General features: G+C 41.9%; 1 protein-coding gene across 8 annotated transcripts in view; it reads right to left on the bottom strand.

The window, feature by feature from the left end:
* FGD3 (FYVE, RhoGEF and PH domain containing 3) overlaps positions 1-13,158 on the bottom strand; it is a 101,675-nt gene that overhangs the window by 21,393 nt on the left and 67,124 nt on the right. For all 8 annotated transcript variants that reach the window (XR_005626889.1, XR_005626890.1, XM_039703315.1 and 5 more), the window contains 9 exons: positions 12,412-12,501; positions 11,081-11,217; positions 9,633-9,789; positions 5,514-5,652; positions 4,678-4,736; positions 2,987-3,133; positions 2,265-2,357; positions 483-562; positions 53-83 (listed from right to left, as the gene is read on the bottom strand). Coding sequence is in view for 6 of the 8 variants with exons in the window: in XM_039703315.1 (XP_039559249.1) it covers positions 53-83; positions 483-562; positions 2,265-2,357; positions 2,987-3,133; positions 4,678-4,736; positions 5,514-5,652; positions 9,633-9,789; positions 11,081-11,217; positions 12,412-12,501 (933 nt within the window). In the remaining 2 variants the exon portion in view is untranslated. The remainder of the gene's footprint in view (positions 1-52; positions 84-482; positions 563-2,264; positions 2,358-2,986; positions 3,134-4,677; positions 4,737-5,513; positions 5,653-9,632; positions 9,790-11,080; positions 11,218-12,411; positions 12,502-13,158) is intronic.

Genomic DNA, 13,158 nt, shown 5'->3' with positions numbered 1-13,158 from the left:
AATGCTGCCTTCATGGTGACTGCCCTCCTTATCATTGGTGCTTTGTACTAACATGAATCCATTCCCTCTTCTCCTCTTCTGTCCTGTTAAAACAAAAGAAAAACAGAGAAAACATCATCATTCTACTTAAAATATTTTCAGTAAATTCAATTCACAGCTTCACAGCTTTATAGCCTTTAGATTTTTAGCTTTGCTATCCACTATTTTAAAAAACATTATTGATAATTACTGACAGTAATTATTACAAAATGCCAAAAATACTTGAATTGTTGACACAGTGGACCTTACAAGCACTACTATAAACACTGTAAGCATTCAATAAAGGCAATCAACACACTTAAGACCAACATTCTCTTACATATCTAAGTTTCCCACCTCTGCTGCTCACCTTATGATTTAAAACTCTGTCATACTAGCACAGCCCGTAGATCAATTTCTCCACACATATTCACAAACCTTCAAAGACACAACAAATATCATACCTGGCTTGTAGTTCCAATGATCTCTTTTTTCCTGTTATGGAAAATGTATGAGCCACATTTTGCTTGGCAATTTCTTGGACCTGTAAAAACCACATCAGCTTTTTTACTCATTGAACTTGTCTTTCTAACATTTTTAATGACTTACAAGTACAGTAATTCTTTGAAATGCTTAGTTGAAAGGATCATTTGGAATAAAGTATAGAAATAATAAAAATAAGGGATTGTTTCCATAGTTACCTGTCTTGCTACAAAACTTGTGTGTCTGTATCACCAGACTCCTACGACAGTAGGAGGTGTGCCAGCCAGGGGACAAGGAAAGGCTCTTAATCCAAACATGTCACAGAGTCACCATTATTGTGCTCCCCTTTGAATGATTCTTATAAAAATTTTAAAAGCCCAAGTGTCAGAGACTGAAATGTTATAATTTATGTCTTAAACATCTTCATGAAAGACTTTTGCTTGTTGTAGCAAAACTGTACAAAAGCTGCAGAGAAAACCACCAAAACCCTGAATGGAGCCCTACACTGTTCATTGATGAAGATAAGATAAAGCGAGTCAGGGGAGAAGAAACCATTCAGAGGGATCAAGCTTAGGACCTTCAGGGTAGAGGTCGCAGCCCCGGGGTTGTCAGCTGCTAGGCTCAAACAGACCCTCACACCACAGGGTAGGGGGAGGAGAGGTTTTGGGTGTGTCATGAAAAAGCCTCTGATTCGAGCAGTGAACACCCATCCTCTGCTGTGCAGAGGAGCTCAGCTATGGGCCCCTTCACCCTGGCAAAAGCTGCATCCACATGAAGGACAGCAGAGTCATGACCCATCAAAGACCCCCCCTCAAAGGGGTCCACAGACCCTGCACCAGAGATGATGCAACAGATCCACAGTGTTGCAAAGGACAGTGTCAAATGTGCCCTACTCAGGGAAGGCATGTGGGTGTTCCCACCTGGCCCAAACCACTTTATTAATCCACTGGACTCCATACTTTCCAGCGACAGGCGGCAGGGGGACTATCATCACCAAGAAGAGCAGATGGAAGGGAGCAATGAAATGTTGTTGGGATCCTGGGAAGGGTGATATACTTCCACCTAACCCGTGTTACCCTCTCCCTTTCTCCCCACCCACAGAAACCTCTTTTTCTATTTCTGTACTTATTTTCTCTTTCGTTTTCTTTGCCTCTTTTACTATTAAATAAAATGTACCACTTTTTTAGCACCAACATCTAACTTAATTTGATTTTAATCAAGTTTTGGGGTATATTTCGAACCTTTCTGGGTTCAATCCATTTTATTCACAAAGGATTAGTTTCCTTTGGTCTTCTGTATTAAACCGGTTCATAACATCAAACCAAAAGAACGCGAAAAGAGAAAGACTCATAGAATCACTAAAGTTGGAAAAGACCTTTAAGATTCTCAAGTCCAACCATCAAAACAGCACCATCACATTCACCACAAAACCATGTTCTCATGGTTTTTTGCAGACTTCCAGAGATGGTGACTTCACACCTCCCTGGGCAGCCTGTGCCAAGGCTGGACAACTATTTCACTGAAGAAATATTCCCTAATATCCAACCTAAGCCTCCCTTGGTGCAACCTGAGGCAGCTTCCTCTCATCCTGTCACCTGTGAGAAGAGGCCAACCCTCACCTGGCTAAGCCGGGTTTTAGAATTCTATTATGTTTTTACATTCATATAATGTATGTTACGTATATAGATTGTTATGTATATAGATTCAGCAGGGATCCAAAACTATCAAGAATATTAAAAAAAGGGAAAAGAAGAGATGCAAACCTGCAGTCCTGCAATATCCATCTTCTCTCGGACACTGAACTTCTGGCCGATCAGCCTCAGTTTTGGCACACAGTACAGCACCATGCTGTTAAACTGCAATGAGGCAAGAGGTTAGCTTAGGCAGTTACATGCTGGACACAGCCTGCACTGTGAAAATGTAGGGCTCTGGTGTGTTTTACTCTAAGACATAGCTTTCATGAAGAGATTTAAGGTGAAAGTGAGGCTGATGGACCGTTACCAAAAGAAGTGGGCAGACAGAAACACCTCAGAGAGTCACTTCTCCCTTCTGCCCCTCCCTCTGAATTGGACTGTCTTGAAAGGACAAGAGCAGCAAGGTGGTTTGGCTGGAAACCACTTGCTGTGGCACTCTGCAAAAACTCAGCCTCTGAGGAGGGAGATGGAAAAGACCTCTTTGGGCCAGCAAAGGCACAGCATGGAAGAAAAAAGGAAATCCTTGAGGAAAAAGTTACAAGAGAAAACTGCTGCTCATAACGAGTAGCTGGGCTCAGTTGGTGAATGCTTTTTGTCTTTAAGCTTAGGAACATGGAAACATACCAGAGGATCATAGATTCAAAGTATGGTTTGGGTTGGAAAGGACCTTAAAGCCTACCTCATTCCACCCCCTACCATGAGAAGGGACCCCTTCCACTAAACCAGTATGCTCTTAGGCCCATCCAACCTGAGCACAGCCCTGAAAATAAAAGAGCAACTGAAACACTCACCAGGAATAAATACCTATCCTGTGCTGTGCCATTCTTTGCTGAAAGTTTCTGAATGTGTCCTTCTTTAATGAGCTCGTTGGCTGGGTTAACAATATCCTCTTCACCACCCAGGCGCTCATAGACTTCCAAAAGCTTGTGCATCTTTTCCTGCCAGTACAAACCCCCAGCAGTTTAAATTTAAAAAAAAAATTATTCCATGTGGTCTATTGCCCACTGTTTAATTTCTGTGGTAAATGTATGTAAGTTGAAAGAAAACAGTCTTCCACTATTGCTTTGCATAGTGCTTTCAGTGCTTTTCCCCACTCTGAATTAGTCATACTGGATTCATTATACTTGAATTGTACCATTTAATGACACTTTGAGATAAATTTATTTGATACTTTTAGACTATTGCTATTCAACAATAAATATGTATCATAAAATCATTAAGTTTGAAATAAATCTCTAAGATCATCAAGTCCAAATATTAATCTTTGGAACTTTAGAAACAATGTCCAATAAAATCAATGGTCAAGTTGGAGACCTGTATGTTACCAAATAATGGAAGCATGATTTATTTCTTCTACTGCACCACAATAGGAGTTAGCAGCCAACAATTAATTCAACCCTCCACTAACTTTTGGGGATTTTGCTACAGCATTCACTTTTCTTTCAGTCTGGCTTGGACCTCATGCAGCAAAATTATTATAGCAGCCTTTTCCAATGGGTCCTTGTGTACTAACAGAAAAAGCAATCAACACAGAAACCAATGAGGCAACAAGTTGTTTCATATTTCTGATATCTGCAGAGACACTGTACAAAGCCCCCAGGAATTGTTAAGAGGCCCGAAACCAGAAAAATTTCCACCAAAATATATCCTTATCAAGAGAACATGCCAGACGCAAATAGAAACAGATGGTTTCCTAACTATGTTTTCAGACATACTGGCAATACACAGACATCAGCTGGCTACTTCCCTATAGCAGCCACAGGAAATGTGGTCTCATGGTGTCCCCACCAGTGGGGGGAGGAAGTAATGGCCTGATAGGGAAGTGAATATAAACCTTGGACCCCCAAACGTTCCAATGGGTGCTAAGCCAGATACACAGCATTTCAGGTCTGTTTGATACAAAATGTCCTGAGACACCTGGGTGCACCAAAGGGATAACATCTGCAGCTGTGAAGCCCATTTACTTTAATGGTAATGCACTAGCTCTTCTATAGTTAAAACATGTGCTAATGTCCAAAATCCTCACAGTCTGATTGCCCAGCTTTTGAAGCACAGCTTTCTGAAGCTACTGATGCATGCAAAATGCACATTCTGTGCACATAAGATGGGCCAAAACTACCTTAGTTCTGTTTAAGAACTGTAGGACTAGAAAAACAGTGTGAAAATCTGCAAGGACACATGAATGGGCCTAATTAGAATACTTTCAACACTTTTCAAGGAAAAGCAAATAACAAGTTTTATGAAGACTTCCTTTTTCAGCTAATTGGGCTCTTCAGAATGAGGGAGGTGGAATTTAAGCCCAACAAGCCACAGAAAACTGCATTTACAATAAAAAGAACTCAGACATCCAACACGTTTAAAGCCTGAACGATAGGCAGATATTCCTCTCCATTTACCATTCTGAACCTGTTGCAATGGGAGACCCTCAGTTCAGCCACATGTTTCAGTCAGATCACAATTCCGTTCTGGAATTGCTACTCACCATCTTCCGGATGGCTGCATTGGAATGGTTTGCTGCTGTCGATATCAGCTCCAGTGACTCTGCAATAAAGGTACCAACAGTTATGCATTCTCTAGATTATATCTTTTAATAGCACCTTAGGGAACAGGTTCACCTGAGTAGTTTCTCCTTCAAAACTGATGATACATAAGCAATTACAGACAATCAGTTTTGCCTGTTCAACTGATCGTTTCATCTTTCTCTCCTAAAAATCTTGATGAGCCAAAGCACACAGTGACAAAGAACCCTCACTTTCTAGGAATCACCTATTAAAAGTCAAGTCTCACTTATGTCTTCCCAAGCATATTTTTAAGATTGTTTTCCTAAAACAGGGCTTGCCTGCTTATGGTGATAAGGACACTGTTTTGGTTGAGATCAAAAACTCCTTGTAATCAAAAGAAGTCCATTTCTCCTGTTTCACAGAGTCTTTCTGGCTTTCTTGGCAAGAAATACACATTTAAAAACAATACAAATTTAAAACCATTCTTCCTTTCTTCCTCTGGCTACTGCAAGGATGTCTTCCTGTCTTTGTCCTTAGCCACACAATGGATTAAACAAAAAAAGTTAGATGTTCTACTACAGCAAACTTCAACATATTGTCACTGTTTATTTGCCAAAGCTGCATTCATTCCTAGAGCAGGCATTTCAACCCTTTTCCTCTCAACTCCAAAAGTATTCAAAATACCTTTGTTTGGCAATAATTTGATTAATTCCAATGTCCATTTCTACCATAGTCCTGGTTCTAAGTATCTGAACATGTGAAGAAAAACTGCCCGAGATTTCATTGTGGTTTTAGACAGAGAGGCATTTACACGTACTTTCAGCATCTTTCCTGTCTGGAGATTCTTCTGGAAGTTTCTTTAAATAGTCCTTCAGGAGAAGCTCATAACGAGGAATCCTTTGCACTGGTTCAAGCATATGATGCTGCAAAGTCAGGTTTCCACACACCTCCTGTTTCTGTAATGAAGAGAAAACAAGAACAGGAGGGTTTAATTTTTTCCTGCCTTTGATGTATAACAGCAATGAAAAATGACCATTCACATACAGCTAGAGGAGTATACAGGAGCTTCTCAAGCCATCATGGGTCAACAGACTCATTAGGTTGGAAAAGATGATAGAGTCCAAACATAAACATAACACTGCCAAGGCCAACTAAATCAAGTGCCATATCTGCATGTCTTTTAAATCCCTCCAGGGACAGTGATTCCATCATTGCCCTGGGCAGCCTGAGCCAGGGCTAGACAACTTTCTCCATCAAGAAATTCTCCCTAATATTCAATCTAAACCTTCCCCTGGCACACTTGAGGTAATTTTCTCTTGTCCTGTCTCTTGTTCCCTGGAAGCAGAGCCCAACCTACCCACCATCTGCCCCTTCCTGTCAGGGAGTTGTGCAGAGCGAGAAGGTCCCTCCTTTTCTCCAGGCTGAGCCCTTTCTCAGCTCCGTTCCCTTCTCTGGACACCCTCCAGCCTCTCAAGCTCTTTCTTGTTGTGAGGGGCTTAAAAGTGACCCCAGGATTTGAGGTGGGGCCCCAGCAGTACCCAGCACAGGGGATGGGCACTGCCCCGGCCCTGCTGCCACACCAGTGCTGAACAGCCCAAGATGCCCTGGTCCTTCTTACCCACCTGGGCTCCTGTTCAGCCACCACCACCAGCACCCCCATGGCCTTTCCTGCTGGCCCTTTCCAGCCCTCTGGCTCAGCCTGGAGCTGCAGGGGCTGTTGTGACTCAAGGACAGGACCTGGCACTTGGCCTTGTTCAAGCTCAGATCACTGGCCTCGGATCCAGCCTCTCCAGAGCTGAAGAGCCTGACAGCACATATCAGAGCTGGCAGGTTTTATGTGAATCTTCATCCCATGTCTGGCATTTTCTGCCAATATGCAACTGTATTCTTTCAGAAGGCTCAAAAAAGCTCTTCCCATCCATGGCCCCATGCAGCATTGTTCTCCCAACTTCACGAAATCAGAATGCCCCCAGGAACATATTGCTTGCCAGAGCTCACTGTATGAGCAGTAGACACACTGCTCACACATCAGCATTGAAAGGCAGAGCTCTCTCAAATTCTGCTTCTTTTTCACTTGGACAAGAAGGAAAAGAGCTTTGAGTCTGGTTATACTAAACATAATCCAATAAGGCACCAATGTGCTCTGCTTACAATGGCACTGAGTATTGCAGTGTACTTGTTTTCATAGGATCCTGTGAAGCAAAAGAATATTTCCGTTTAAAAGAGAAGAGATGAGAATCTTAGTAAGAACCAGTAACTTGCTTTAAAGCACAGAGGAAGTTTCTGCTAGCGATGTAATCTGACTCCATAGCAGCATGTTAACCACATAAGCTCTTCTACACAGCATTATTTTTACATCAGCCCACTAATGTGGTCTGTTCTCGTGTAAACAGCCTCTCTACAACCATGTTAATTTCACTGTGCATTTCTCAGAGAAAGGAACTTCTTTCAAGTATCTGCAATTTCCTCATAAATATTCCAGCCCACACCACACTGCTGACTTGCTGCATTCTCACAGCAAGACTGGAGATAATGAGATGAATGTCTGAGAGAAAAATATTAGCTATCCTTCCAGAAATGCAAAGGACTAAATTTGATAAGCCACAGTCATCAACTTATTAGTAACATTTGATTTTTGTTTTCTGCTTTCCCTAATTTAACATAATTAGTAACAGTGAATGCCTTATGCTGTGTATTATATATACACTATTCCATTAGCAGCTTAGGTAGATAGTGCATCCCTGAAGGATCACAACACACTTCAACTGGTATGTTGAAAATTATCAGTGGCTTTTGATAGTGCAGCTATGTCACATGAGTGGACTAAGCATTCTGGGTCCAATCTCTGCCTCCTGCAGCTATGATTACTGAGCAACAGAGCAAAAGGTGCTGTGTAGGTGTGACTAAATAACCTACAGTGCAATTCTGTCATCAGCAGGCTTCCAAGGTGCATCTTCTGCCTGCATTGCCAGTGTCCACACTGCCTGGCAAGAGTTCTGCTCAAGCAACAGCAGAGCTGCCCATGGTCTGAAATTGGTGCAGACCAACAGGTGACATACATCATTTATTTTGGAAGCTCGTCGGTGGGAGGAGACAGGTGAATTTTAAAGAAGGCTGTGCTGTAGGGGAAACAGTCACAAACGGATTACCCTGCAGAAAGTCATAGCTTGCCACAGGCTGAGGACAGCAAGATACAGTGCTGGTGTGTGTGCCCTTAGTGTGAGCAGGATGGCTACAGGCAGAAAAAGGGTAAGAAAAGGCCCTGTGGAGCAGCAGCGTGGCAGGAAAGGACCTCCCCAGTCCTTGCTTCTCCAAACTTCTGTCTGAGTCTCTGACACAGCCCTAAACCTCCACACAGGGCCTCTCCCCTCCCAGCTTGCTAGGGGATTACTTGATTCCAGACAGCTGGCCCAGCCACCGTCCTCCCATTTAAGGCAGGCAGCTGTGCTCCCTGTTCAGCTTAACCTTCTCCTTGCCAGCCCTCCCCTCCCAAAGGATGGTATTTGCCTTCCCAGGACTGGCACAAGGATGCTTATGAGCATCCTGGAGCCTGCATCCCTTCAGCTGGCCCAGGGGATGAGCAGGATAGAGCAGTTTTATGGATACTTCATCATAACTGGAGCTCTTCTCCTCTTCCTGAGCAGCTTTTTGTGCAATTATGAGAAAACACAGAAATCCGTGTTAAGCATCCTCCTGTGGAGCTGTGATCCCGAGAGCTGCTTGCAACTTTGGAAACCTCAGGAAAACCAGACAAACAGCAGATGCTGTCAGTGACATATCCAAACTTAAGCACACCCACCTCAGAATAAAACTGTATTTATTTTAAAAAAGAATTAAAGTTAGAAATGAGGAAGACAAATCCAAAAGAGTCAGAATTACTGGGCCAAGGGCGAAGTTTCATTCTGTGATCTGATACTCCTCTTAAATCACAGAATCATGGAATGCTTTGGGTTGGAAGGGACCTTAAAGACCATCTAGCCCCAACCCCTGTCCACTGTCCCAAGTTGCTCCAAGCCCAATCCAGTCTGGTCTTGAACACTTCCAGGGATCCAGGAGCAGCCACAGCTTCTCTGGGCAGCCTGTGCCAGGGCCTCACCACCCTCACAGGGAAGAACTACTTTCCAATATCCCATCTAATCCTGCCCTCTGTAAGTTTAAAGCCGTATTAAAAAACAAAACAAAACAAACAAAAAACCCAAAAAAACAACAACAACAACAAAAAAAAAAAAAAAAAAAAAAAAAAAAAAAAATTGAGTGTGAGCGGAATAAAAGCTGTGTGTGAAATCTGTGTACCAGAAAAAGAGAAGAAAGGATACCACTAAAATTGTGTAATTTTAGTATGTCTTATTATCTTGACAACATGTGTCATGAACTGGGAAACAAATAAATACACTGATTTAAGTGAGGACCTCTCACTCCTGCTTCTAGCCAGCAGAGAGTTAATTTTTTCCAGTAGCCAGGAGGGGTGTAGCCAGGGCCCCAGTGTTATTGGATAACACCTCAGGTCATAGCCAGGCTGGAAGAGAGGGTCTTGTTTCAGAGGAGAAGGTTCCTTATGGTGGAGCAAGCGTGGCACATGGAGCAGATTGGGTGATGCTGGTCCTGACTGGAGGGAGTGGTTTGGGTGACATAGCTGCAGCTGGATTGAGTTCTGCACTCTCTTTTTAGTACACCTTTATTTTTATTATTAATAGTGTTGCACTTACTGTTTGTTTTCTTATCTCATTGGCGTTTCCAGTAAATTTTCCTTACCTCAACCCATGATTTTTGCCTTTTGTGCCTCCAGCTCTCCTCTTCAGATGCTCCAGGGGGAGGGAAAAAGGGCAGAGGGGGAAAGCAAAAGAGTAGTAGCGTGGTTTTGGAGTCTCTAAACTGGGGAGTATCATTCCTAAACCATTACAATCTCCAAGTCCTATTATGCCAATTAAAAACATACCTGTATGTTCTGAACAACATCTTTGAAGGGAGAGGACCGCTGCATACATGTGTTCACTATGTCCATTGCCCTGTCAAAGTTCTTTACATATTCTCCATACATTTTCAGAAAAGGAGCAAGTTTCTGCAGGATATCTCCTAGCCGTGGGTTGACACTCCTATGGTAAAAATACAGGTAAGTACTGAAATGTCTGTAAATCAATGGTATCTTCAGAGAGAAAACACAGCTGTAAGATTTCCACAGTTGTCTCCCACATGCACAAGCACTTACACATATGTGCAATCAAGACAGGCTAAGTTTAGTTGAAGGTAATCTATGCAATATCCTAGATGAAAGTTCAAACATGAATCGTGTTGTACAAGGGATGACATTTCTGCCCTCACTGTCTTAAGTGAAGAGCAGACTGACTACACATCATTAAAGGAACTTCTGCCCAACACAAAATCTTGTGGAAAACTTTTACGTATTAAAAATAATCTCTTCCACCACAGCCAAATATCTGAATTGGTTTTAATGCAAAGAGATGGTTCAGTTCAGTGGGGTAATCCCTAGGGGCTAGTAACCCCAGGGTGGAGCAGCAGTAGCCACACATCTCTCTGCCAAAGTCATGGCCAGGCAGAGAGGCAGCCACTCTCCCCCAGTCTGCCCGCAAGACTCTCTTTAGCCAGTTGACAAGCTTCTATCCTCTTCTGACCTCCAGACACTGCAGTTTTCCTCCGCTTTGTTACAGCTGTCCTTGCAAGTGCAATAAATCTCAGAGTTGCTGAGACTCATTTACTCCTGGTCACTGATGAACATGTGAAGACTGGACTCAGCCAAGAGAGGCAAGCCCTGGTCTTGTCTTGATCAGTCAGGGTATCTGGAAAGGTCAGCACTATCTGCACCTGCCACTGCAGGACACCAGGCAGCCAATGTGTCCCCTCAAACTGGGTTTCCTAGATCTGACTTACAATTAACGTTTCTACCTATCACTGTGTTTCTGCCTTATCTACAGCTTACAGAATCACTAGGGTTGGAAAAGACCTCTAAAACCAACAAGTCCTACCTTCAACTCCTTACAGTAGCCAAATTTTAATTGGTATTTGAAAATATTTATTTCAGCTATGGGGCCAAAAGAAGAAATTTCATTCCTTCCTAGTACTGTAATTTCATAGTACTGCAATAATGGGAGAGTGGGAATGCAGTAAGGAAAACAGCTCTGGTAACACTTCCAATTAAAAAAATGCTCACAATATATTCTGAAAGTTTTGAGTGCTCAGGCCTTCTCAAGGCTCAGGCCTCTCCAAGTCAGAAATGTTTGAGAGACGTCAGAAATGTTTAAGAGTTAGTAAATAACTAATGTAACTACTGCATTAAACAATTTAAAAAATTGAATTAGACTAGGCCTTATGTTTGCTACAGTTTCTTGAAAATGTATTTTTAAAATAATTGTAATAATAGCTACCTACCATTCTTGTGTAATTCTTGTTTTGAGCTCAGGAAGAAGAAACTGTCCATGGAAACAATAGATGGAAGAAATATTTGAGAAGATGCCCGTTATCACTTCAGATGAGATCCCTGCTTCGGACAATTTAGTGCAAAAAACCTGCAGAAGGCAACAAGACAGTACCAACATTTTATAATGATAAACAGTCCTAGACATGCAGATTTTAGACTGCAATTTTCCAAAGCTGACTGCTTAGAACAGAGCTGCAGATTTTCACCCCTGGTAGCCAGTTCTTGGAGTCTTAAGGAGGTTCACAAAATTTAAGCCCACTGTCACCCACGGTTAGATATATCACTATAGGCTCTTGAAAAAAGTAGGAAAATCTGAGTTGTAATTCAAAAAAGACTGAAATGACTGAGAAGATCAGACATCTCATATTTGAGTGCAAGCTGCAAAGATCGTCCAGTCCCTGAAAAGCATTTACAGTTATTTACACAAAGCAAAATAAATAATGTGATTGGGTTTTTCTCAGGAGGAAAAATTACACTATACTGAACAAAAGGGAAAGACAGATTTCTATGGTCTAGAAACAGTTTCTGCTAATCTAATACAAGCACTGTAAGTCTTCCATACAGCTCCAAGGGTTGTAGGATAAAGCATTCCCCAAGTTACAGCTTCTAATGACATTTCTTGCCAGGTGACAGTTTTCTGTTTTTTCTTCTTCTAGTAATTTTTAAAAAGCACTTGGTTAGAAATGTGTCTCATCCTCATTTTTATTTCTTTCCTGCACATTCATGCATTTTTTTCTTTGAGAAAATTATATAAATGCCTGAATTGTGTAGTGTCAATTCAAAGTCTATGGGGAAGAAAGTTCAGACTCATCACAATAGTTTCACTTCATCCCCATGGGTAAACATGATGGGCAATAATTACAAAACAGAGTGGTAAAAAAGTAGTTTGCTGTAGGCACAGGGCTAACATATGTGGCCTGATTTTAGTAAAACTTCAACTTCTTGCACATCAAAGAGCAATCACAGATTTCGTAATTTCTTAGTGCCTTCATTATTCCTGTTATTTCCTCCCCCCATGCACCCAGGGAGGAACCAAATGCTGGCAGTGTCTGTGTCCTGGACTGCTGCTTTCCCACTTCCCTTTCTGCCATCCCAATCCTCTGGTTCCTTTCAAGGAACCGTCTTGCCCAAAGCTCAAATCTTCGACCCATGGCATACAGCCTGACAAGCAAACTCCATCTTCCACCTACACACAGTGCTTGTATTGAGCTATAACTTAGGCAATGGACAGGAGACATCATTGCTACTCACTGAAAAGAGAGTTAATTCAAAATGGAATTACCTGGTCCAAGAGATGGAGTCTTTTAACATATGCTTCTTCCGTGTGGAGCAGCTCATTGGCGATGTTGAATAGCTTTTGGGGCTCTGTACACTGAAAAAAGTTACAAATTACACAATCCATCTGCATCTCCACGTCTAAGTTCCACTAACTGTTCCGTTTTTCATTTTGTCAGTGGCCAAAATCCTACCAGCAGAGGAGACTGGAGTGAAAGAGGTTAACACATTTCAGAATCTGCTCCACATCTCTCAAAAGATCACTTTGCTCCAGAGACATTTTGATGCTGTTTTCTGAAAGAGCAGTTAGCAATGCAATCAGTGGCTGGTCAGGACATCATTTGAGTTCATTATGGCTTTATAAAAAAACCCAGAAACATCCTCTAAACCTGGAAATAAGTCTAGTTAATTTGAAAAATAAGGCAATAGACTGTAAATCAACAGTTCTCCTTTTTGGACTCAGGTTCTGTAACTAAAATGTAAAGTAGAAACCAGGCTGTTTGGCTAGATTTCTACCCTTGCCAGCACAGCATTACTCTCTATGGCATATTTGTAAGACTTCTGTGCAGGTTTAAACACAGACAATTTCCCTGGAAAGAATTTTCATCAAGGTAACCCAAATTATTCAGTGAAGCCTTTCATTTAAAAAAAATTGAGAAAGGACTACTTAAACTCTAAATGCAGTTCTAAAGCACTGACTTTAGGCACTGTTCAGCCAAAAGCTACATAGACCCTTCACTCACTAAGTGCTTAA

Source organism: Passer montanus, unplaced genomic scaffold (assembly GCF_014805655.1).
Source record: "Passer montanus isolate IOZ18808 unplaced genomic scaffold, ASM1480565v1 scaffold162, whole genome shotgun sequence".
In the NCBI taxonomy this organism is placed as follows: domain Eukaryota; kingdom Metazoa; phylum Chordata; class Aves; order Passeriformes; family Passeridae; genus Passer; species Passer montanus.
This window is presented reverse-complemented; position numbering and strand designations above follow the sequence as displayed.